The sequence below is a fragment of the Phyllopteryx taeniolatus genome, chromosome 1, assembly GCF_024500385.1.
Source record: "Phyllopteryx taeniolatus isolate TA_2022b chromosome 1, UOR_Ptae_1.2, whole genome shotgun sequence".
Classification (NCBI taxonomy): Eukaryota; Metazoa; Chordata; class Actinopteri; order Syngnathiformes; family Syngnathidae; genus Phyllopteryx; species Phyllopteryx taeniolatus.
The window spans coordinates 19,996,950-20,020,465 of record NC_084502.1 but is presented as its reverse complement, the minus strand read 5'-3'; the positions used below and the strand labels follow the sequence as shown (position 1 = coordinate 20,020,465).

General features: G+C 41.2%; 1 protein-coding gene across 3 annotated transcripts; it reads right to left on the bottom strand.

The window, feature by feature from the left end:
- Positions 1 to 733: 733 nt before the first annotated feature.
- Positions 734 to 23,318, bottom strand: nhej1 (nonhomologous end-joining factor 1). Of its 3 annotated transcripts, none has more exons than XM_061779361.1 (9): positions 22,976 to 23,318; positions 22,785 to 22,853; positions 21,953 to 22,172; positions 19,462 to 19,683; positions 19,218 to 19,356; positions 17,346 to 17,404; positions 7,469 to 7,631; positions 3,111 to 3,217; positions 734 to 1,021 (listed from the first exon to the last, which is right to left on the bottom strand). In XM_061779361.1, exons 3-9 carry the CDS (start codon positions 22,136 to 22,138, stop codon positions 947 to 949), a joined length of 951 nt encoding a protein of 316 aa, XP_061635345.1. In that variant the 5' UTR covers positions 22,139 to 22,172; positions 22,785 to 22,853; positions 22,976 to 23,318; the 3' UTR covers positions 734 to 946. The 3 variants fall into 3 exon arrangements, with proteins under 3 accessions (XP_061635345.1, XP_061635354.1, XP_061635337.1); XM_061779353.1 differs by having other exon boundaries at positions 736 to 1,021; positions 22,780 to 22,853; XM_061779370.1 differs by lacking the exons at positions 22,785 to 22,853; positions 22,976 to 23,318 and adding an exon at positions 22,249 to 22,407 and having other exon boundaries at positions 735 to 1,021.
- Between the last annotated feature and the right edge of the window lie 198 nt (positions 23,319 to 23,516).

The following is a 23,516-nucleotide window of genomic DNA, read 5'->3' as shown; positions in this document are numbered from 1 at the left end:
TGTATGAAATGCGCTATATAAATAAATTTGCTTGGCTTAGCATAAGAGTGACTCCAACTACCAGGGACAAATTTCATGTGTTTTAACATTCCTGGGGAAAAAAAATATGATTTCCTCCATTTCAGATTGATTCCCGCATTAAATCCTGCATACAGTCCCAGTGTGACGCGCGTATCCAGCAGACAAACACTTTAACGTTCAATTGAATTTCTGATGCTGCAACACCTTGATCAACATCTACTGTCATCAGCTCTTTTTGTCAGCCGGACCTCACTGACACAGATTGGAAAGTATTTTCGAAATGAAAAAAACAAAAAAAAAACCTACCAAAGCCACAGTACCTTTTAGTTTTATCCTTGTTTTGACGTTCTTTAAGCCTCTGGGCTCTCTATGCTGGCCATCTGCGAACCCCCCCCCCCAAACATTTTGGCTGTGTTAAATGCCCATGTAATGTAATGAAACTTCCTAAGAGTAACGATTTTTGCCTGACTTTGCCATGTCCAACTTCAGCTCTTTAACCATATCAACACTGTTTTACATCAAATTGTACCTTTTGACTCTATCATGGACACTTTTGGCCATTAAAATCCATGAAAAGTAAATAAAAATAAAAAAAATGCTTCTAATTAACTGGTTTGAGTCATATAATTTTGGGAAAATGGGTTTCATTCTAGACTCAACACTATGCTTTTGTTAGGGTAAAGTTTCTTTATAAGAATGTTTGTTTGCAGCAGATTCAGCAAATAAGATTTATCTGACAGCTTGTTTAGTTCAATAGAAAAATAATTTATTTTAAATGTGAAATCTCAGATAAAAGGCCTATCTCCCATGATAAAAATCATTAAAATAATGGATTAACATTGAGTCTAAAAGATTCAAAACTATCTAAACGTAATTCATTTAAATATGTCCATGCATTTAAAAAGGCATTGCCCACTCCTGGCGCTCATCTGAACAAGCCCACCACTTTCTTCTTCTTTGCTTTGGAAGACACTCGCTCAGCACGGCCACAGGTGACGAGCTGTGGAACATTTAGAGATCAGCATTGAACACCAACTTTCTTTGTTTGGAGCATTCAAACATTGGAACAAACACCGAATTTAGCAGGCCAACTTCCAACATGTCCACAGCAACACAGGTATTTTCGAAAAGCAAACTCCCCAACACACACACACACACTGATAATGTTCTCAAGCAGGTGTGGGCAAAACTTTGTGCTCAAGGGCCATTTTTGATTTTTAAAACCAATTGATGGATCTGGAAATTTGTAAATGAAGGAAAAATAAATAAATAAAAGAAAATGTCAAGGTAAATTAGTCAAATTACTTAATTTTAATGATAACACATAGATCCCGCTATTATTTATAATTCAATTATAATTATTGGCTTGATAAAATGTATAAAGAATGCTCATGTATATTAAAAATTATTCTATCAACTGACTGGTTATTTGAGATAAAGGAATTTTAAAAATGTAATATATTTTACAACTGAATTAATGCAGATTGGCTGGCGACCAGTTCAGGGTGGACCCCGCCTCTCGCCCGAAGACAGCTGGGATAGGCTCCAGCACGCCCACGACCCTAGTGAGGAGAAGCGGAACGAAAGATGAATTCATGAATTAATGCAACAAATTGCAGGACACCTGATAATTAAAGGCTCAGTTGGCTGCATAATTTAGCTGCCCATTTTGAAGTGTTGGTTGACAGTTATAGACTATCATGCAACAGATGGCACTTTAATTCCCTCCGGTAGGCCATTTAACAATCCAGAAGAAAGTCCCATGACATTGGTCAGCAGACGTTTCTGCAATCAGCAGTGTGTGCTCTGACAAGAATGAGAATGACTGAAATTTGCATTATGGGGTGCGGCAAAAGCTTCCGAAGTCTAACTAAGGACCACTCAAATCTGCCATTTACGCAACCTGGGTGGAACAACCCCAGAATGTGGGCATTCCCTGTCAAATCTGGCCCTGTGCGTATGAAAATAACCAACATGCAGTTAATGTGCAACTGAAGGATCCAAATATGTCTGCAAATAAAATGTACAATGTTATACTTGTGTTTGTGTGGACATGGCCTTTGAGACAACTCTCAAATCTGGCTCTGTGCGTATGGCGCGTGCATTCTGCCATGGACTTAAAGGTCAGGGTGCAAGAATGTTGTGGCGGTCAGTTAAAATCATATTTACATTGTTAATGTTTTTTAATGCATACATCATTTCCTGCAAGTGTTCAACAAAAAACTGGCTAAAAATTGGAGTTTATTCATGACTCCTGAATGGTCCGGATTTTAAGTCATCCTGAGTGTTGGTACTCTATCTCCTCTAATTTACCGGTACTGCAACATTGGTGTTAATCTTATTAGCATGTCTAGCTTTTCTTTTCTGTATGTTAGCACTTGGGTTAGCGGACATTTGTTAATTATTTGTTTCAGGTGACAGTTTTACAGAAAACTACAGCTAGGTGGAACAAATAAAGTACGAAGCAAGAGCGCTTTGCCTCTTGTTTGGAGAATGTGTCATACATGTTAACCTATTCACAGTACAATTGTGATTGGTGGAATGATACACACAGTGCATGTTGGGTACCAGAGTTCTTTTGCCTCAGACATCGCCAGGACTATGTCTATGTGACTATTATTCATGCGCACATCACGATGACAATGCTCAAACAATATAACGTGAAGCCCTATCCTCCATCCATATGTTCAGCAAAATGTAAAAAAATAAATAAATAATATATTCAGCACCTGTCTACAAAATGTTATGGAGGTCCATGTTATAGGTTGTGCATAACCCTCCTAATGAACCAGCAAACATTTCGTCCTCCTGCTATCACATACAGTATGGCTGAGATACAGTAACAATGGCCAACTGAGGAAAAGGTGATTCATGCATGTCATAATCTTTAATATATACAATTATCAAGGCAATAAAGAGTTTTGAAGTAGTTACCCTGGCTGGAGTTTTCCCCAAAATAACCAACATACAGTTAATGTGCAATTGAAGGGTCCAAATGTGTCTACAAATAAAATATACAATGTTATACCTGTGTTTGTGTGGACATGGCCTTTGAGACAATTCTCACTTTTATGACAAGTCTGCCATACCTGCGGTGCCGTGGCTGTGTGGACCATGTGGTCCCCAGCTTCCTCCATTGGACTAGTGTGGTTCGGCTCGCTGTCGGCTTCTCCTCCCTCAGCACCTGCTTCAGCGGCTGGATGATATGGAAGCAAATGTTTTTAAAGCCTCAGGCCATGTTGGATTTTACCACCCTTTCAACTTGTACAGACATTTTTAATCTTAAAGATTTTTAAAAATGTTTTTAGCTTCTTTTACTGCTCAACGTTTTAATCAACATTTCAACAGTTCTTGACAGTTTCCTGCTATATGCATAATCTGAAATAAAAACAATTAAAAAATACTGTTATCTAAAAGAGCAAACAAATTGGTCGTTCATTATTAAGTTAAATGTCACATTTCCTCTCATGATTCATAATTACCCGTCAAGCAAAATATATTTTATTCTTATATTTGATTTTTCCGATAAAATTGGGAGTAGATTACTCGATTACTAATTGCAGCATTACTGGATGCAAATTCTTATTTGTGACAGGTCTATTTAATGTCACTTCATGAATAAAGTGAGAAAAGTCATAGCATAGCATTTTCATAGAATAACTGAAAACCTACTATCAATAGGTTTTGAATAAACTAAGCCCACCTGCCCCCGAAGTGTGGCTTTCAGGGTGCAACATTTTTGATTGGCCCCCTAGTTTTCTTATAAAGGTTTAATGCACTTGATTATCAAATCTCTCTTGATAAATGTGTATTTAAAAATATATTAAATATAGAAATGCAGTATAAAATTTATACATCATTATATATATATATATAAACAAATGTTTTTATTTTGTTGGTAAAAGGACTCGAAACTCAAAGCGTAAGACTTGCGACTTGACTCGGCACTTGCATGTCTCGACTTGGGACTTGACTCAAGACTTGAGGTCAAAGACTTGAGACTTACTTGTGAATTGCAAAGCAATGACTTGGTCCCGCCTTTGGTATAAAATATCCATTTTTAAAAAAAATAAAAATTTAATTGCCATACCGCCTCAGGAATGTCATCAGGACCAACTGCCTTTCCATTTTTCATCCTCTTTAATGCCTTTCTAACTTCCCCCTTACTAATCCTTGCCACTTCCTGGTCCACCACACTTGCCTCTACTACTCTCCCTTCTCTCTCATTTTCCTCATTCATCAACTCCTCGAAGTATTCTTTCCATCTAGCTAGCACACTACTGGTACCAGTCAACATATTTCCATCTCTATCCTTAATCACCCTAATCTGCTGCACATCCTTCCCATCTCTATCCCTCTGTCTGGCCAACCTGTATAGATCCTTTTCTCCTTTTCGAGTGTCCAACCTGGCATACATGTCATCATATGCCTCTTGTTTGGCCTTTGCCACCTCTACCTTTGCCCTGTGTCGCATCTCAATGTATTCCTTTCGCCACTCCTCGGTCCTCTCAGTGTCCCACTTCTTCTTAGCTAACCATTTTCCATGTATGATTTCCTGTACTGTGAGGCTCCACCACCAAGTCTCCTTCTCTCCTTTCCTGCCAGAAAATAGACCAAGTACTCTCCTGCCTGCCTCTCTGATCACCTTGGCTGCAGTGGTCCAGTCTTCTGGAAGCTTCTCCTGTCCACCGAGAGCCTGTCTCACCTCTTCCCGAAAAGCTGCACAACACTCGTCCTGTCTCAGCATCCACCACATGGTTCTCTGCTCTGCCTTTGTCTTCCTAATCTTCCTCCCCACCACCAGAGTCATCTTACACACCACCATCCTATGCTGTCTAGCCACACTCTCCCCTACCACTACTTTACAGTCGGTAACCCCCTTCAGATTATATCATCTGCACAAGATGTAATCCACCTGCATGCTTCTACCTCCGCTCTTGTAGGTCACCCTATGTTCCTGCCTCTTCTGGAAAAAAGTGTTCACTACAGCCATTTGCATCCTTTTTGCAAAGTCTACCACCATCTGTCCTTCCAAGTTCCTTTCCTGGATGCCGTACTTACCCATCACTTCTTCCTCACCCCTATTTCCTTCACAAACATGTCCATTACAATCTGCACCAATCACATCTCTCTCTCTGTCTGTGATGCTCAGAACTACTTCGTCTAGCTCCTTCCAGAATTTCTCTTTCACCTCTAGGTCACATCCTACCTGTGGGGCGTAGCCACTAATCACATTACACATAACACCCTCAATTTCAAGTTTCAGCCTCATTGCTCGATCTGATACTCTTTTCACCTCCAAGACATTCTTATCTAACTCTTCTTTAAAAATAACCCCAACTCCATTTCTCTTCCCATCTTCCCCACATTCAATTCTAGTCTCTGTGCTTTCCTCTTCTCTTTCTGCCGAAGAACCCGCTTTCCACCTCGTCTTCTTCGACTTCGACCCACAGTAGCTGAATTTCCACCGGCGCCCTGCAGGTTGACGGCGCCGGTGGTGGATGTTGTTAACCTGGGCCACGACCAATCCGGTATGGAATTCTTTGGATGAACGCTCATATTTGTTTGGCAAAGTTTTAAGCCGGATGCCCTTCCTGACGCAACCCTCTACATTTATCCGGGCTTGGGACCAGCCTACAGTTCGCACTGGCTTGTGCCCCGCATAGGGCTGCATTCGACAGCGCCAACAAACAACAGGGGCCAATTCTGGAACTAACAGACTTTGTCAACGTCAGTTTAAGCGACAAATGGATACTATTTTTGGACACATTGTTTGGTCCCGAAAGTCAGTTTTATCCGATAGCTGTTACATCGGGGTCCATTTTATTGAGGTTTCACTGTATATGTTTTAGGAGTAAAAAAATAAAAAATAATAATCTGGTCTTGTTTTTGATGAACACTAAGATCTACTATGCTACCGTATTTGTAAAAAAAATAATCTGGTCTTGTTTTTGATAAACACCAAGATCAACTATGCTACCGTATTTTATTATTGGTCATTATGGGGGTACTTGGAGAGGTAGGTTTTTGGTTTTTTTTCCCGGTGGTATTAGGTGTAAAAAGTTTGAGAACCACTGTAGTAAGCCATTAAACACCACTTTTGGAATCAAAGATTACATGAAATTGCTCCCTTGTGCGAAAATTGATAAATGACAATCTGGTAATCTGGTACAATACAAAGTAACATTTTCTTGTGTTGAGTCTAGAATGAAACCCATTTTACCCAAATTGTTTGATTCAATCAAGTCAAGTAAACAACAAGGAATTAAAATGTAGGTTTTATGGGTTTCAATTAACCAAAAGTGGCTAGGATAGAATCAAAAAGAACAATTTGATGTAAACAGTATATTATTAATACACTATATTGCCAAAAGTATTCGCTCACCTGCTTTGAGTCACATATGAATTTAATCCATAGGGATCAATAAGACATCGGTCCACCCTTTGCAGCTATAACAACATCAACTCTTCTGAAAAGATTTTCCACAAGGTTTAGGAGTGTGTTTATGGGAATTTTTTACCATTCTTCCAGAAGCGCACTTTTGAGGTCAAAGACTGATGTTGGACGAGAAGGCCTGGCTCTCAGACTCTGCTATAATTAGACCCAAAGGTGTTCTATCAGGTTGAGGTCAGGACTCTGTGCAGGCCAGTCAAGTTCATCCACACCAAACTGTCTCATCCATGTCTTTACGGACCTTGCTTTGTGTACTGGTGCACAGCCATGTTAGAAATGGAAGAACTGTTTCCATATTGAGAGCATTGAATTGTCAAAATATTAGCTCCTTAGTTCCAGTGAAAGGAACTCTGAAGGAATAAGCAAGAGCTTTTGGACAATTCATCTTTCTGGGAACAGTTTGGGATGGCCCCTTCCATTTCTAACATGGCTATGCACCAGTGCACAAAACAAGGTCCATAAAGACATGGATGAGAGAGTTTGGTGTGGATTAACTTAACTGGCACCAACCTGATAGAACACTTTTGGGATGAATTAGAGAGCAGACAGAGAGCCAGGCCTTCTCGTCAAACATCCCTGTGACACCTCACAAATGCGCTTCTGGAACAATTGTCAAAAAATTCCCACACATACTCCTGAACCTTGTGGGAAGCCTTTTCAGAAGAGTTAAAGATGGTATAGCTGTAAAAAGTAGACCAATGTCATTAGATTGTATTGATTAAGAAGGAGATGGCACTCCAGATCATATTTGAGTCATGACGGGTGAGCGTATACTTTTGACAATATAGTGTACATTTATAGAACGGAAGTTGGAAATGACAAAGAAAGACAAAAATCCCCACACCCTTGGAATTTTCATTAATTTTGCATTAACAACTAAAATGGTTTAAAGAAAAAGAAAAAAGGAAGCTTTATGGACAAATGGCCAGCATAGAGCTCAAAGTGTTAAACAAGCTTCTGATAACTCAAATAAAAAAAGTTAAAGACACAAACCTGAGGAAGCTGTGGGGTCAGGTCCCGTGGCAACCAACTGGTCCTGCTCAGACAGTTTGCGTTTGCGCATGATTCCGTGTGAAACGATGGCAGTATAAAGCTCCTGGAGGTCTCCTCCAAAGTCCCAGATGCCGTGAGGGTCACAACAAACCACAGGAAGAGTCTGATGATGAGATCCAATGAGTGGGTTTTCATGTTATGCTTAGACTAATACAGTGATTCAGTGACACATGAAGCTCATTGAAAGTTTACGTGAAGTCACATTACGTGACACAAGTTGAACCATACTGACCGACTATGTTTGATTTCGACACTTTTCATAGTAATGGTAAGACACTTTATAACAACTTGTTTTGCAATATAATATTGAAATACTAGACACCATATTGTTCATATTTAATATTTGCCAATAAACAAACAAAATAAAGCTCACATTAGCTAATAACTTGCTTCCATCCATCCATTTTCCGTACCGCTTATCCTCACTAAAGTCGTGGGCGTGCTGGAGTCTATCTTTGGGTGAGAGGCGAGCTACACCCTGAACTGGTCACCAGCCAATCGCAGGGCACATATAAACATACCACCATTCGCACTCACATTCACACCTACAGACAATTCAGAGTCTTCAATCAGCCTACCATGCATGTTTTTGGGACGTGGGAGGACACCGGAGCACATGAAGAAAACCCACGCAGGCACAGGGAGAACATGCAAACTCCACACAGGCGAGGCTTGGGATTTTAACCCCAGTCCTCAGAACTGTGAGGCAGATGTACTAACCAGTCGCTCACCGTGCCTAATAACTTGCATCTCACTCTTAAATTATTGATGCCTCCGTTACTTTTACCTCTTATGTAGGCCTACTATCATATACAAATTACAAATGGATATGAACCTTACAATATGTAAATACATGTCACGTAGAGAGACGTTTCACCGTCTGAACACTTTTCAATCAACAATTGAATGATTAACAATTACAAGTCTACAAGTCAATAGACTTGTAGACTTTCACTACATCTTTCGTGTAGGCCAAAGTTAAAAGTTGTCAATCAAAAACATCCTTCCTGGTCAGGCCTGTGGACAGATTTGGGCCACCAATTCTCCATAACGTCATATTTAAGGCAAATTCTGGTTGCCGCTGTTGTCCAGAAGCTTTTCTGTATAGCTTTGCCTGGCATCAGCTGGTCCAAACTTGCATACTGCGATAAAAAGCCATGAAAACAAGGTTACTTAGCCAATATTATATGGAAGTCAGTGGGACTTTTACCAGCCAATGTTAATGCGCATGCGCCAAATTACATCACGATGACGTTTCGCGAATGCTCCCATCGTCCAATTTTGCTAATCCATACATCCATTTTCTGTACCGCTTATCCTCACAAGAGTCGCGGGCGTGCTAGAGCCTATCCAGCTATCTTTGGGCGAGAGGGAGGGTACACCCTGAACTGGTCACCAGCCAATCGCAGGGCACAAAGAAACAAACATCCATTTGCCTTCAAATTCACACCTACGGGGAAGTCTTCAATCAACCTACCACACGTTTTTGGGGTGTGGGAGGAAACAGGTTTGCCCAGCGAAAACCCACGCAGGCACAGGGAGAACATGCAAACTCCACACAGGCGGGTCTGGTATTTGAACCCCGGTCTTCAGAACTGTGAGGCAGATGTGCTAACCAGTCGTTCACCATGCCGCCCAATTTTCCTTAAGTGTCTTAAAATTATTTATTTACGACCCAATGTATCTTTGCTTATCTATGCCAGCGACGAACAGTGACAGCCAGAACAATTCAATGCTGGCAGAAGGTCCAATGAACCTGTGTATCGCACCTGTTGCCATTCATACAACAGAATAACAGCTTCCAGTATCCAGCCGATGCTGTCTAAGCAGTCAGGCTCACAGGTTTTCACAGCTGCGGGGAGCAGCGCATCAGGGAAGAGAAGACCCGATGCCGCTTGGCGTCAAATTGAAGCACGCATATTTATTACCGTGACGTCCATTGGAAGTGTCGATGGTCAATGTGTGCCTTCCTCGCTGCCTTCTTCATCAATGCACGGGCCGCTTATCTCACTTTGGTTGTCATCCCGAGCGGTGGCAGCGGCGCTGGCCCGAACCAGGTCGTAGCTAGTTAGTCATTTGCAGTGATGCGTTACGCCAAAATTCCGGCATTTGAACGATTTCACTATCGCCACACAATTTTTGTTATTTTCCTTTGTAAAAAGTGTATTTGATTATTGTTACTTTTTTATTTACACTTCTCCCCCCGTCAATTACCCACAGCTTTGCTAGTTAAAAAGTACGCATGCGCGCTCCTTGGCTCAACAAAGGTTGGGGCGTCCTGTGTTAATGTGCGATGATCAGACTCATAAAGGTGTCAGTATGTGCGCCGACGCTGCAAGCATAAGTTGCCCCCACCATTATGAGACACAGATAGAGCTGCAACCATTAATCAATAACTAATCGAATACATTAACCAATAACTATTTTGATAATCAAGTAATCGATGAGTCATTGTTGAACTTCAAATTTTACAAATCATCTGATTTCAGCCTCTCAATTGTAAATACTCTGATTTTTGTAGTCCTCCATGAAAGTCGACGGCTTGTCTGTGTTTACTCAGGATAAGACCGTTACAAACATCAGCTTTTACTGTGGAAAAGAATGATTAAAAATGTTGTCCATTTTATGACCTGTTACGGTAACTAGTAACTGAATCATAAACACTTTATTGAAAAAAAAGTTTCATCTATTCTGAAAATAATCGTTATTTGCAGCCGTCGTATGAATAGCCAGTTATTGACATGAACCTGAAGCAGCCTCAGAAGTGTATGTAAAACGTATAACGAACTATTACTCCATCGCATTAATCAGTACCCAAGTAGCTCTCAGCTTTAAAAAGGTTGGAGAGTCCAACATCACTTCCTCGTATGATATTGCTTATTTGGTTTTGTTTAATCCAATACCAATAAATGACTGATCGGTTAATAAACAGTATTTAGAAGAAAATATTTTGCAATAAAATTGTGCGTAAATAATTTTTGTGATTATTCGATTAATCTATGGAATAATTGAAAGAATAATTGATTCTAAAAATATTCAATAGTGACAGCCCTCAACACAAAAAACGCTACAGTCACCAAGTCCTCCTTTCCCCCAATGGATAGCACAAACACTCCAAATTAGCTTCTCAAATATTGACCATCAGAAATTGGTGGTCTTCTGCTCGCTCTCAGGGCCGAGGGGCTCTTCAGCACACTTTGGTCAGGCTTTGAGGTTTTGCATTGATTTATTTTTGTGATTTGTTTGTTCAAATACCTGGGGGGGGGGGGGGGGGGGGGGGCTTCGTTCTGCTTTGGGCACAGAGGAACCAATGTACTGGGGGGAGGACGACCAAGCAGAAAGCCGACCTTATACTGTATTTTTATTCACAGTGCCCTCTCCCTTTACTAGCTGACCTGTTCTCCAGCCCCCTTTAGATGATCTGAGATGGTGAGCTCCATTTATTGGGAACATATTATCAACATGTACTGTGTGACATTTGCTTGAGGATGATTGAGACAAACACTGAGCGAATCACACCTTGGCTCTACCAGCTCAGCAACACCTGAGTCAATAAAAGAGAGGCAGCACATCATCTCCTTGCTTGCTTCACTTTTTGATCAAATCTTACATGTTTTGCTTCAGTAGCACTCAGGTAATAAACTCATCCAAAGAAGCAAAGACTAATAGGATGAAAAGTCAATTACTTCATGTTGGAATCTGCTAGAGGATGGATCTGGAATGTCCTTTTCTCTTCTTGTAATGGGACAAAGTCCTCAAAGGATGAAGGAGGCGAAAGGGAGTGCTCACCTGGTAGCCACACCCCTAAATCCTGCCTCCTGCGGTGGAGAAGGTGAGGTGAGGAAGGCTAAAGCCTGTTGACGTTTGGCTATTATTAGCAAGTTACCAGCTCTGATTTTAGAAGCTGTTGTTTTTTTTAAAGGGGGCCTGGGGGGGATGGTGGGTTGGGCTGGGGGTTTGCTGGTGCCAGCGAGTCTCACACTCGCTCACTTTGTCTCGTCTCTGTTGCCGACCTCATGTTTACTTTTTCCACACCATGTGACCTCAACTTCCTGCCCTGAATCAAAAAGTCATCTATGGCAAGCTGCTTCATCCCTGAATTAACCATCAAATTCGACAAAGACAAAAATCAACGGACATCTTGTCAACATTTTAAAGACTGGGCTTTAAGTTCGTACTATCCTGAGGCGCATTAATGACGCGCTTGCACAGGAAGTAGAAAGTGTTACCTTGGGAAAAAAAATAAAAAAATAGGTCTTTTCAACGTGACATCATGCGTACTTTAAACATACAAACATGCATTTTGTGATTTCATGGGCTCAAGAGGGGAACAACAGCTTGGCCAAGGGCAGCCAGAATGCAAAGGTCCTAACTTCAGAGTCTCACTCACAACATGGCAGGAGAATCTATGAAAGCAATAAATGCTTCAAAAGATATATAGAGGTCTACTGTCCTTTGTTTTAATGAAGAGCAAACCTCCGTGTTGTACCAAGGTAACCTTGTCAACACTTAAATGGGGTGGTGTCATCTTGGTTGTGTCACCCTATACCACCCTTACCGCTAAGGCAGGATACAAGGTAGCTACATTATTAATGTAGAATCAAAAGGTTTATTGTATATAGCAGATCTCTAACATACTGGTCCCATATGAACCATCTTGGACCCTGAAAACCTCAGTCTCTGGTGCCGAGACAGGTCTCTGGTGCCCAGAGTCAGAACAAAATTTTGTGAAGCTGTGTTTCAATTCCATGCAGTTAAACTCAGAAATAGTCTTAATGACGTGAGACAGGACTCTAATCTGACAATGTTTAAGAAAGAACAGAAGTCCTTTCTGCCCTTTGTGCATATAACAAGTGAAAGTGTTCTATCAGTGCTCTTCTCTTTTACTTTCTTCTAATGGATTATTATTTGTTTTATTGATTACACCTTGCCGGCACGCTGGAAGACTGGTTAGCACATCTGCCTCACAGTCCTGGGGACCAGGGTTCAAATCTCGGCCCCACCTGTGTGGAGTTTGCATGTTTTCCACATGCCTGGGTGGGTTTTCTCAAGGCACTCCGGTTTCCTCCCACATCCCAAAAAACATGCATGATAGGTTGATTGAGGACTCTAAATTGCCCATAGGTGTGAATGTGAATGGTTGGTTGTTTCTATGTGCCCTGCAATTGGCTGGCGACTGGCTCAGGGTGTAACCCGCCTCCCGCCCGAAGATAGCTGGGATAGGCTCCAGCATCCCGCGACCCTAGTGAAGATAAGCGGTAAAGAAAATAGATGGATAATTACACCTGAACTGTAAGCGTTTTTAATTTTTGTAAAGCACTGTGAATTGTGGTATACATATAAATCTGTGTCACCTTGCCGTTGCTTCAACAGAAATTTTTAGGCTCCATTATGTTTAATAAATCTGTTAACACCAGTTAGACTTACAAATGAGGAAAACCCAACACTTTCTGCCACCATATTCAAATCATTTTCAGCACTGTGAAGTGGCGTGCAAAGAATGTTGGCATATAGGAAGCCACCGAGAATAGCAGAGGTATTTCATCCAAAAACAGGAAAAAGAAACCCCACTTCTTCTTCTTCAACTTCTGTGGAGCATGAATGTAAAGATGAGGTTTCGTGTTCTGATTTTAACTTTGTGCCCTTGCTTCCGGCACACATTTTAGGAGAGGACTTCACGATTGGTTCGCCAATGTAGGCCATCAAGAAAGCTGATGTGGACAAGTGGGTAGTTCAGGCTAATTCAAACCAAGTCAATGTTGACCAAAACAGAGTGGAAGAGGCTTGAGAGGAAGACCATAAGTCATTCCACCACGGTCCCGACTCCCTTCATCGTCCTAGCCTCAAAATAACTTTTTCAATGACTTCATTTGAGGAGCAACTTTATAATTGTGAGGAGCAATTTTTTGCAGATTACTCCCATTGGGACCTGAAGAAAGTGTTTTATTAAACAAAAATATGACGATATAACGGGGAGCGGGTGCATTGAATGTACGGCTGCAGCTATCAAATATTTTAGTATTAATGTATCCTACTGAAAATTCTATCGAATAATCGAGTATTCAGAATCAGATAAACGTTGTTTGCTTGGCTAGAGAGCAACTATGAATACAAAAGAAAAGACAGTTAATTCAATAACGAACGACCAAGTGGTTTCCTTTTATTTATATTACACACAAACAGAGAGAGAGAGAGAGTACGGAAAGTATTCAGACCCCCTTAAATGTTTCACTGTTATATTGCAGCCATTTGCTACAATCATTGAAGTTCATTTTCCCCATTAATGTACACACAGCACCCCATATTGACAGAAAAGAAAAAAAAACTGAATTGTTGAAATGTTTGCATATTAATTAAAAAAGAAAAACTGAAATATCACACAGCCATAAGTATTCAGACCCTTTGCTGTGACATATTTAACTCGGGTGCTGTCCATTTCTTCTGATCATCCTTGAGATGGTTCTACAGCTTCATTGGAGTCCAGCTGTGTTTGATTATACTGATTGGACTTGATGAGGAAAGCCACACACCTGTCTATATAAGACCTTAGAGCTTACAGTGCATGTCAGGGCAAATGAAAATAATGAGGTCAAAGGAACTGCCAGAAGAGCTCAGAGACAGAATTGTGGCAAGGAACAGATCTGGCCAAGGTTACAAAAAAATTTCTGCTGCACTTAAGGTTCCTAAGAGCACAGTGGAGCACACATAATCCTTAAATGGAAGACGTTTGGGATGACCAGAACCCTTCCTTGAGCTGGCCGTCCGGCCAAACTGAGCAATCGGGGGAGAAGAGCCTTGGTGAGAGAGATAAAGAAGAACCCAAAGATCACTGTGGCTGAGCTCCAGAGATGCAGTCGGGAGATGGGAGAAAGTTCAAGAAAGTCAACCATCACTGCAGCCCTCCACCAGTCAGAGCTTTATGGCAGAGTGGCCCGACGGAAGCCTCTCCTCAATGCAAGACACATGAAAGCCCACATGGAGTTTGCTAAAAACCACCTGAAGTACTCCATGATGGTAAGAAATAAGATTCTGTGGTCTGATGAGACCAAGATAGACGTTTTTGGCCTTAATTCTAAGCGGTATGTGTGGAGAAAACCAGGCACTGTCTGAACAGTGAAGCCCTGACTTAAACCCAATTGAGCATCTCTGAAGAGACCTGAAAATGGCTGTCCACCAACGTTCACCATCCAACCTGACAGAACTGGAGAGAATCTGCGAGGAGGAATGGCACAGGATCCCCAAATCCATGTGTGAAAAACTTGTTGCATCATTCCCAAAAAGACTCATGGCTGTATTACCTCAAAAATGTGCTTCTTTTTTTCTGTCAATATGGGGCGCTGTGTGTACACTGAGGGGAAAAAAATGAATTTAAATAATTTTAGCAAATGACTACAATATAACAAAGAGTAAGAAATTTAAGAGGGTCTGAATACTTTTTCTACCCACTGTGTGTGTGTGTGTGTGTGTGTGTGTGTGTCCGGGAGGCATCCGAATCATTGCCTCCCGGACGCCTCCCTGGTGAGGTGTTCTGGGCACGTCCCACCGGGGACGATCCAGGACACGCTGGAGAGACTACATCCTTCGGCTGGCCTGGGAACACCTCCGGATCCCCCCAGAAGAGCTGGATGAAGTGGTTTGGGAGAGGGAAGTCTGGGCGTCCCTGCTAAAGCTACTGCCCCCTGCGACCTGACCTCGGATAAGCGGTAGAAAATGGATGGATGGATGTGTGTGTGTGTGTGTGTGTGTATACATATAATTTAAAAAAAGTTTTATTTCTTAAACTCATACTGCATAGCAGAAAACTACAGCCATTTTCAGTTGGGCAATTTCAAACAAAAATACATAAATTTCAGTTTAAAATTTCTTATGTCAAAAACATAAGGCATTAATTTAAAAAAAAAAACAAAAAAAAGCCTTACCAGCCTTTATGCAACTTCACTTGAGCAACTAGCATTTTAGCATGCGACATTAAAATACAGTAGGTTCATAGCTGTGAGTTTATGATCTTAGACCAGAAGTAAGACAAATATTTATACTACTCGAAGTTTTGGAAGTGTTCAAAATAAAATGACACCTAGAGAGGAAACGTATACAGTATTTCCTTCATTTGACTTCACCAAAACCCTCCTATTTGAGTACATGACCCATTTTACAGTTAAGTCCTCCCTGACCAACTTTGCCACGTTTTTTACCCACATGACTCAAAATGTAGCCACTTACAGATCAGGTTGTATTACACAGTCCATATGTCTCACACTGCCAAGTGCCTACACTGAGAAATTATGATCAGGAGCATACTTGTCACCGTTGTGATAAAATAGACAAAAATTTGACGTAAGGCCTCTGCAGGGCTAACAACATGTTTGTAAAGGAGATTAACATTAATCTCACTGATTTACGCTACGTTAATTTCATTTCGTCTCGGATCCTACGCGGCTTCATACTGGGCGTCTGAGGCAGAGAGCAACGATTACGTCACGGTGCTTGCATTGCATTTCAGTAGGAAATGCTCCCAAGACTTTCGCCATTTTCTATAATTTTTTTTCTCTCATATTCTTCTCAAATCGTCATCGCAATCTTCCAGCTCAGTCAACCAAATAGCTTCGCTTCCGCCTCTGACTTCCCTCACGTAAGTGACATTAGCGCGTTGTGCCACATTAATGCCTATTCGTCCAGCCCAGCGAAGCTTTTTTGGACTGTCTCTGCGGTTCAATTAACTAAGAAATGTCAAAATCTGTGATTCACAATTCTGTTTTTCAATGTGTATTTATGAGCTGCAAAATGCGAATTTTTACTCTCAAGTGGTGGAAAAAGGATACAAGACATTTTGATGCTGTAGTAAACACATTCATAAAAACCTCAATCACATGCCAACTCAGAAACGATCAGGCAAAGGTGAGTCAAAGTCGATTCACTAATAATCACAGACCCATTCACAATTGAGTCAGATGCACCAGGTGTGTTACTGTGGTAACGAACACACGAATAGCGCTTGCAGGGAAGACAAGAAACAAAAGCGCACAAGGGCGACGAAGAGTTTGCCTTGATAAATATTGCACACCAACACCAAACGCCTTCCCCATACCTACATACACAGAGCTAAAACCGGTGTGTGGTTATCTCTGTAATGCAACATTTTCATTCATTTCATTTGGGTCTCAAGTCTGAGGGCGGCCTTGTCACTGCCCAGTGGAATTTGCCACCAGAGTCCAGAGACCAAGTCTTTGTCTGTGCCTTCTTCTGTGGTGTTTACCAACCAAGTGATGTGACCAGCTAAGAAGGGAAAAATAGCAACCCTCCATAGTACCACATGCATTTGTCCAACACTGTGGAACCAGACGGAACTTTCCGTTAATGTGCGTCCAAAAGGGTGTACCACCTGTTAATGTGATTTGTTTTTGCAATTTGTCTAAACCAATATTTTATCTATAGGTGCAACACCATTTGTTGCACCTGAGCCTGATTTTTTATCTAAATGGTGTCCCATCGCTGAGGAGGTAGAAGGACCATAATACAGTCAGTGGCCTGAAATAAACCTGTGATACAAAAGAGTCAGAGTGGCACACCTTGGACATTCCTCAAGTAGATATGAAATGTTAAATCACTTACACACACACACACACACACACACACACACGCATGAGGAGTCAGGGGTCAACAAAGGAAAAGACAAGAAATTCCACACCTCAACACAGTAAACACACAGCTGCTATAGATTTCAGGTAAAGAGACACCACAAGGTTCTCTCCTGGGCCTTGTGAGGACAGTGACAAAAAGATATGACATGGCAATACCGTGACACGTGAGTTAACCGCACCTTTGCCAGGAAGCTTCCTTTGTAGATATGCCGCTCAAAAATGTCCGTCTGCAGGCGTGCTGCACACAAGAACATTTCAGCTTTAAATTTTTGGGACATTTTACAAGACGTCATATGTACTTTCGGGTGGCAAATGTCCAAGCATTCTCCGATATCATAACAAGCTAACAAACACTTCCATCTCATTTGACCAAGTTAGAGCCATTGAGAAAACAGGAAATGGCTCGAATAATGATTTTAGCCTTCTTATCTACTGTTGTAGTTTGAATGTGTGAAGTATTGGTGGAAAAGAAGGTGTTAGGTGGGCTAATTTGCTTGGAAGGGAGACGGAATGCTGGCCGTAATTTACATTTGAACAGGTGAATTGATTGACGAATATACGTGGTGGAAATTGGGACAAAGGTGACATCATCATTAAGGGAGTGGCTAGTTAATTTACTTTCCTTTTTTGCTGAAATGGCTAGCGAGCTGTAGAGCTGACATGAGCTAGCAGGCTAGACTTTGTTTTGCTAAATTACTCAAAGACAAGCCAAGCACAATTTTATACACACCAGTGAGTCAATGCCTTCCACAAACTCGATGATGGAGGTTTGGTTCCCAGTTTGTCCCTTTAGTCGTGGCTATTCTAACGACAGTGGAAGCTCGATTTAAAGGACTAAATAGAGGTTAGGCGTTGTCCGTTAAAAAGATTGCCCGTGAAATTGAAGCACTTTTCTATGTTTCCTAAAAACATCAGTACATTACAAAATTGTTTTGCACTTTTTGCGTGGCCTAAAAACACCCAGCAGAGTACAAAATTATTGTAAATAAATATAAAAAAGCTTAAAATTTTTTGAAAAGCTTTAAAGGGGAAGGAAAGTCACAAATTTATTTTGCAAGAATACGCATTATGTGCCACCACTAATCAAAACAAGGTATTCTGGTTATTGTTGTATTCACGCAATAAGAATTAAACTGAATAATTCATCAACCTCCAGCAAACTCAGAGCGCCGCCATTTTAGGCAGTATCACCCTCTGCTGGTGACTGAAATTAATGTCACAACTAAGATTTTAGCAAGTTTAGGTTCAAGTTTATTGGAGGCTGATGAATTATTATGTTTAATTCTTATTCCACGAATGCAATATTAACTAGAATATCATGTTTTCATTAGTGGTGACACAAACAACATTCTTGCAAAAAAGAATTACAGGTTTCCTTGCCTTTTTAAGTTTATCCAAACTTACCTCGCTGTTGCATGGGAGGGGTGATTTTGACAAATTTCCAACTCAAAACTATTTTCTCTCCGTTAAATCTGAAGTCCTTTAAGTCGGGGTCCGTTAAATCGAGGTTCCGCTGTATTTACGACATCGACTCTATTTAGCCTCCTCACCCAAAGGTTCCACTGGATTCATATTTTTTTTAAAGGAAACTGAAACAAACCTTTTGGGGTGCACAGAGGAACCTTGTTTTTCATGATTAATTCAGTCTAAAAAAAAAAACACTCAAAGTTGTACGTGTGCATGGACGCTATAAGTGGGCGCTTAATATCAGGAAATGAGTGGCAAGGCAGATGACTTTGGTATGGATCATTCTCAAATTGACAAAAACTGAGTGAGTGTACAAAAATGGGGACAATTTCTTTACAAAAAAAAAAGTTGAAAACTGACACATACGACAGTTGAGGTTCTACGTTATATGGCAGCACAATCCCAAATAAGTTTTTGTTATGGGCTCAACTCACATTCTGCCACCCAGAACTACCCCTCAGCCTACTGTTTACCAAAATTATGGTCTATGAATAATATGAAAAAAAAAAGAACAAAAGCATAGACATGAATTATGCAAATAAACAAATGTTAATTTGCGTTCACCATTAGCGAGCTGTGTGTACCTCTGCTGAGTGTGGCTCCATTCTCCTTGTAGTCTTGGATCTCAGCATCCTTCCTGGCCAGCAAGCCTTCCAGCTGCTCCACCTGCCGGTTCAGCACGTGGCTCATAGACAACAAGGGCTGTACCAGATGAAGACACACCTAGCAGAGAAACCTTCAAAGGTGACCACTCGTAATTCTATCATGTAAAACTTCCAAACCTTTATCATGCCTACTCAAGAGCTCAAAATAAAATGCCAAGCGTACCACAGTGATGGGAGCGGGGGTGCAGCGAAACTCCCAATAGAAGGGCAACCCTAATAGCTTGCTCTTCAGCCTCAAGCTCAAGTCACCGCCATCCAGTTGCATCACAGAGATGCCAGCTTCGTCTTTGGGCAGCCGACTACTGCCTGACAGACACGGCTGAACCAACTCGCACAGGTGTGAGAAGAACGCTTTGACTGGGGCTTGCAGACGCTTGTTCAGCTCCTGGCACAACCAGTTGGCAAACAATCAAGTTTGTAAGATGGCAAAAACACTGACACTATAATACATATATTCTATGAATTTTATGCTTGCAATTTGTTTTTAAGTGTTTAAATAACTTTCAAAGTCTTTACAGCATGTGGTTGGTAAAGCTATTTTAAAAGGTTTATTATATGGTCTCTCTATATTCCTGATTTTCACCTATTGTGGGTTGTTCTGGAACATATCCTCCACCACAACAAAGTTCACTGTAATTATCCTTAATTGCCCTGTGAGGATAAATCAGACATGCAAACACCAAAGGCATGAAAAACGTGAGAGAAAAAAATAATTCTATGCCCCCGCAGAGAATTTTTTTGATTTTAACATAAATTAAGCAATCTGGAAAACTCTGAAGAGTACAATTAGGCAAAATAAAAAAAGATTCTTCACACAGAAATACATTTATTTACACCGCTCAATTAAATGTTCCATATATTTTCCGTACTGCTTTCTCCACACAAGTGTCGCGGGTGTGCTGGAGCCTATCCCAGCTATCTTAGGGCGAGAGGTGGGGTACACCCTGAACTGGTCGCCAGCCAATCGCAGGGCACATATAAGAAAAAAACAACCATTCACATTCACATTCACACCTACGGGCAATTTAGAGTCTTCAATCAACCTACTACGCATGTTTTTGGGATGTGGGAGGAAACCGGAGTGCCTGGAGAAAACCCACGCAGGCATGGGGAGAACAGGCAAACTCCACACAGGCGGGGCCCGGGATTTGAACATCGGTCCTCAGAACTGTGAGGCAGATGTGCTAACCAGTCGTCCACCATTCCTCAAGTACATGTTGATGTACAAATTTCAGATTAAAATTAAATTTGCCTCATTTTCTTCCTTTTTTGTTCTGGGCTCCAGCTTGAGCCAGGCCCCATTTCCACCTGCACCTAATGCCTGCTTCAAGCTGTGCCACACGAATAGCATCCTCCTCTTTAAGCACTCTCATTCTGGAAAACAATTGACTAAAATCATTGTCTGTTTCACATAATTTTTCACTATTACCAACTTCAAAGGCTAATCCCAAATGCATCCTCCAGGAAAATATTAAGTACAGTATTTTTCTGTTTTTATTGGCCATTTCTGAATTTGAAGTGCTATCATTCTGTGTTGTGACATATTCCCCAACATCGCTCCGTCACTTAATACATTTATCATCCGTAAACTAATTAGATAATTGTAGGCGCATTTCCTAATTAATACAAGATGTACTAGCGGACCAGCTCGTCGCCGTTGTTACGTGTCCTTTGCGGTTCCGCTGGGACCACAAGCAGGGCCACGACCCACAGCAACTCAATGCAAAAATACAAAAGACCAGTGCAACAAATATGACACTGGCTTATCTGATGAGCAAAAATGTTGCTAAAACGTAAGAGTAGCAATAGACTATGTCCGCTCCAGAGGTGGGTAGAGTAGCCAAATATTGTACTCAAGTAAGAGTACTGTTAATAATGTGACTCGAGTAAAAGTAAAAAGTAGTCCTCCAAAAAAATACTTGAGTAAGAGTAAAAAGTACACACTGAAATAATTTATCAAGTACTGAGTAAATAGCACAAACAATAACAAATAATTTAAAAGAATAAACAACAAAAACATTTGCAATTTGCTGCATGGTGTTTTCTCAAGTTATAAGTGAGCTGAAATTTCCACGTTTGGGCAGACAGCGCCAGACAAATACTACAATGCATGAAAGCTGGTGTTTTTGTTCATCTAATGTAAACAAGAGCAGCGCGCCATTGCCTTCATGGTAAGGAGGACCTTCCCAAAATGGTGGCCATTTAGGCAGGACGAGCAGCCGGGCTGGCTTATCTAGTGTAAACAACTATGCCCGGGAAGCCCAATAGAAGACGTGTGAGGTCATGTGACTTTCTTGTGCCGTTTGATTGGTAAAACGTAACTAGCGCTTAAATTAGAAACAGCGCCCAATGTGGAAGTCAAAGTCAGTCGCACAAAATAGTTGATAAATAAGCAATAATTGATAAATAAAGCAGAGAGTGACATTTAGATCACTGTAACGGAGTAAAAGTACCGTTACTTCAGAAGTGTTTTTTATGGTCTCGTCAACTCCTGTGACTTATCCGGCGACAGCGACCCCCCACCCCCCCAAGGAAAAACTCATCGGATCTATACGATTCACGTAAATGGCCTATTTTGAGTTCAAAACAGTGAATTTCGCCTAAAGGCAACTGATTTGCATGCATGATAAATACATTGTTCTGAATCTGTGCACCTGAGCGCGGCTCTGGATGGCTGTCGAGTGCAAAGTCTCCTCCCACACGCAGTGCAGGTCAGTCAGCAGGATTTGGTACCTTGTGTCCCCAAAGCAACTCTTTGCAAGCAGTTGGCAGCCATCAATGGAAACAGGAAGCCATGGTTTCTGCAGGAGAACATCTGTGGACGCACCAGTTGCCTCCATCTTACCCAGTGGCCCAACAGTTAGTGCTAACAGGCTGCAAGTCAGAGATGACAAGATTCAAAACAATCGATAAAATAAATTTATGTCAAGAAACAACAGCAAAGGCTCACAGTGTTTCCTCATGTCAAGTCAATTTCATTTCTGTGGCACCAAGTCACAACACAAGTTATCTCATTGAACTTCACACAAGCTGGTCAAGAAGCACCCCACATGAGCAAGCACTTGATGGAGGCAAGAAAAAAAAACTCGGAGAACCCAGGCTCTGTGGGTCGACTCTGTGGCTCAGCCGGTTGGGTTGAGATGAGGAGACAGAGCAGAGGGACAGAGAGTAGACACAGAGAAAACAGGAAAAAAATGTTGAGCGACGAGTGAACAATGGGCATCCCATTATGATAATCAACATCCACATGTACTATATATGCAACGTATCTCTTGGCGCACACATGCAAAAGCCCAAAAAAAAAAAGGACATTTAAACGTGGACTTGTGTGACACAACTCACTCAATAACAGACTGATTTCAGCAAGTCTCTCTTTTAAAGGTTATTTGTCCATGAGTGCAATTGTGACTCAGCCAATCTTCACCCACACCCAAAATCACGGTGGAATCGGCTATTTAATCAACATGTATTTTATACTTACTGAACTTTTAGGAATGCACGCTCAAATTCCAAGCCAAGATGTGTAAAAGTCGTGCCTGCTTTCGGAGACAGCTCCTGCAAACGAGCCATGTCATGTCATTTGTCACAATTACTGTACACACAAAACATGTTGACCTCCTTCGAGTTTGACATGAGCAAAAACAAAGTGCGTAAAGCAAACATAGGGCCATACTCACAGTTCCGGGCAGAGGCAGTCCAAACACACATCATGTCAATGAAGGAAAAAAAATTCATCAGCGGCAAAAAAAGGAAAAAGGAAATTCCAACATAAATATGAAATCCTTTCAGTTTTGCTCGCTGGCAAGGCGGGGTTATCTATTGCTGCTTATTTTTCTACCCCTCGGGCATCCATCACATTCATAAAAGTAGCTCAGTCAATAGTGAATACAGCAGCTTGTAACAAAGGCAAAACGACAACAACAAAAAGGGTTTTAGCTAATGAAACATTAGCTCCAGCCGCAGCTGCTTATCTATCCGTCCTTTCTGGACTGTCGAGTACCCACATCGACGTGAAACAAGACAATCATTTAGGGTTCCGCTTTCATTTGAACGCTCAGAAAATTATGATTGTTTCAACTTGTTTATGGGGGCCCAGGAGTCACTTTACATGTAATAAGGGATTTTTTTGTTGTTGCTTTTGTTTAAAGGAAACATATTTTCAATTTATATATCATCAAACAGAAATTCACCTTCATTGTTGGTTAGATTTGGAGACTG

Coding starts and splice junctions, on each gene's coding strand:
- nhej1 (XM_061779361.1), bottom strand. CDS start 22,138: ATGGAGGCAACTGGTGCGTCCACAGATGTTCTCCTGCAGAAACCATGG. Junction 19,357..19,461: donor CCCCCGCTCCCATCACTGTG/GTACGCTTGGCA, acceptor TTTCTCTGCTAG/GTGTGTCTTCATCTGGTACA. Junction 7,632..17,345: donor AAGGAAGCTTCCTGGCAAAG/GTGCGGTTAACT, acceptor TCTCATCATCAG/ACTCTTCCTGTGGTTTGTTG.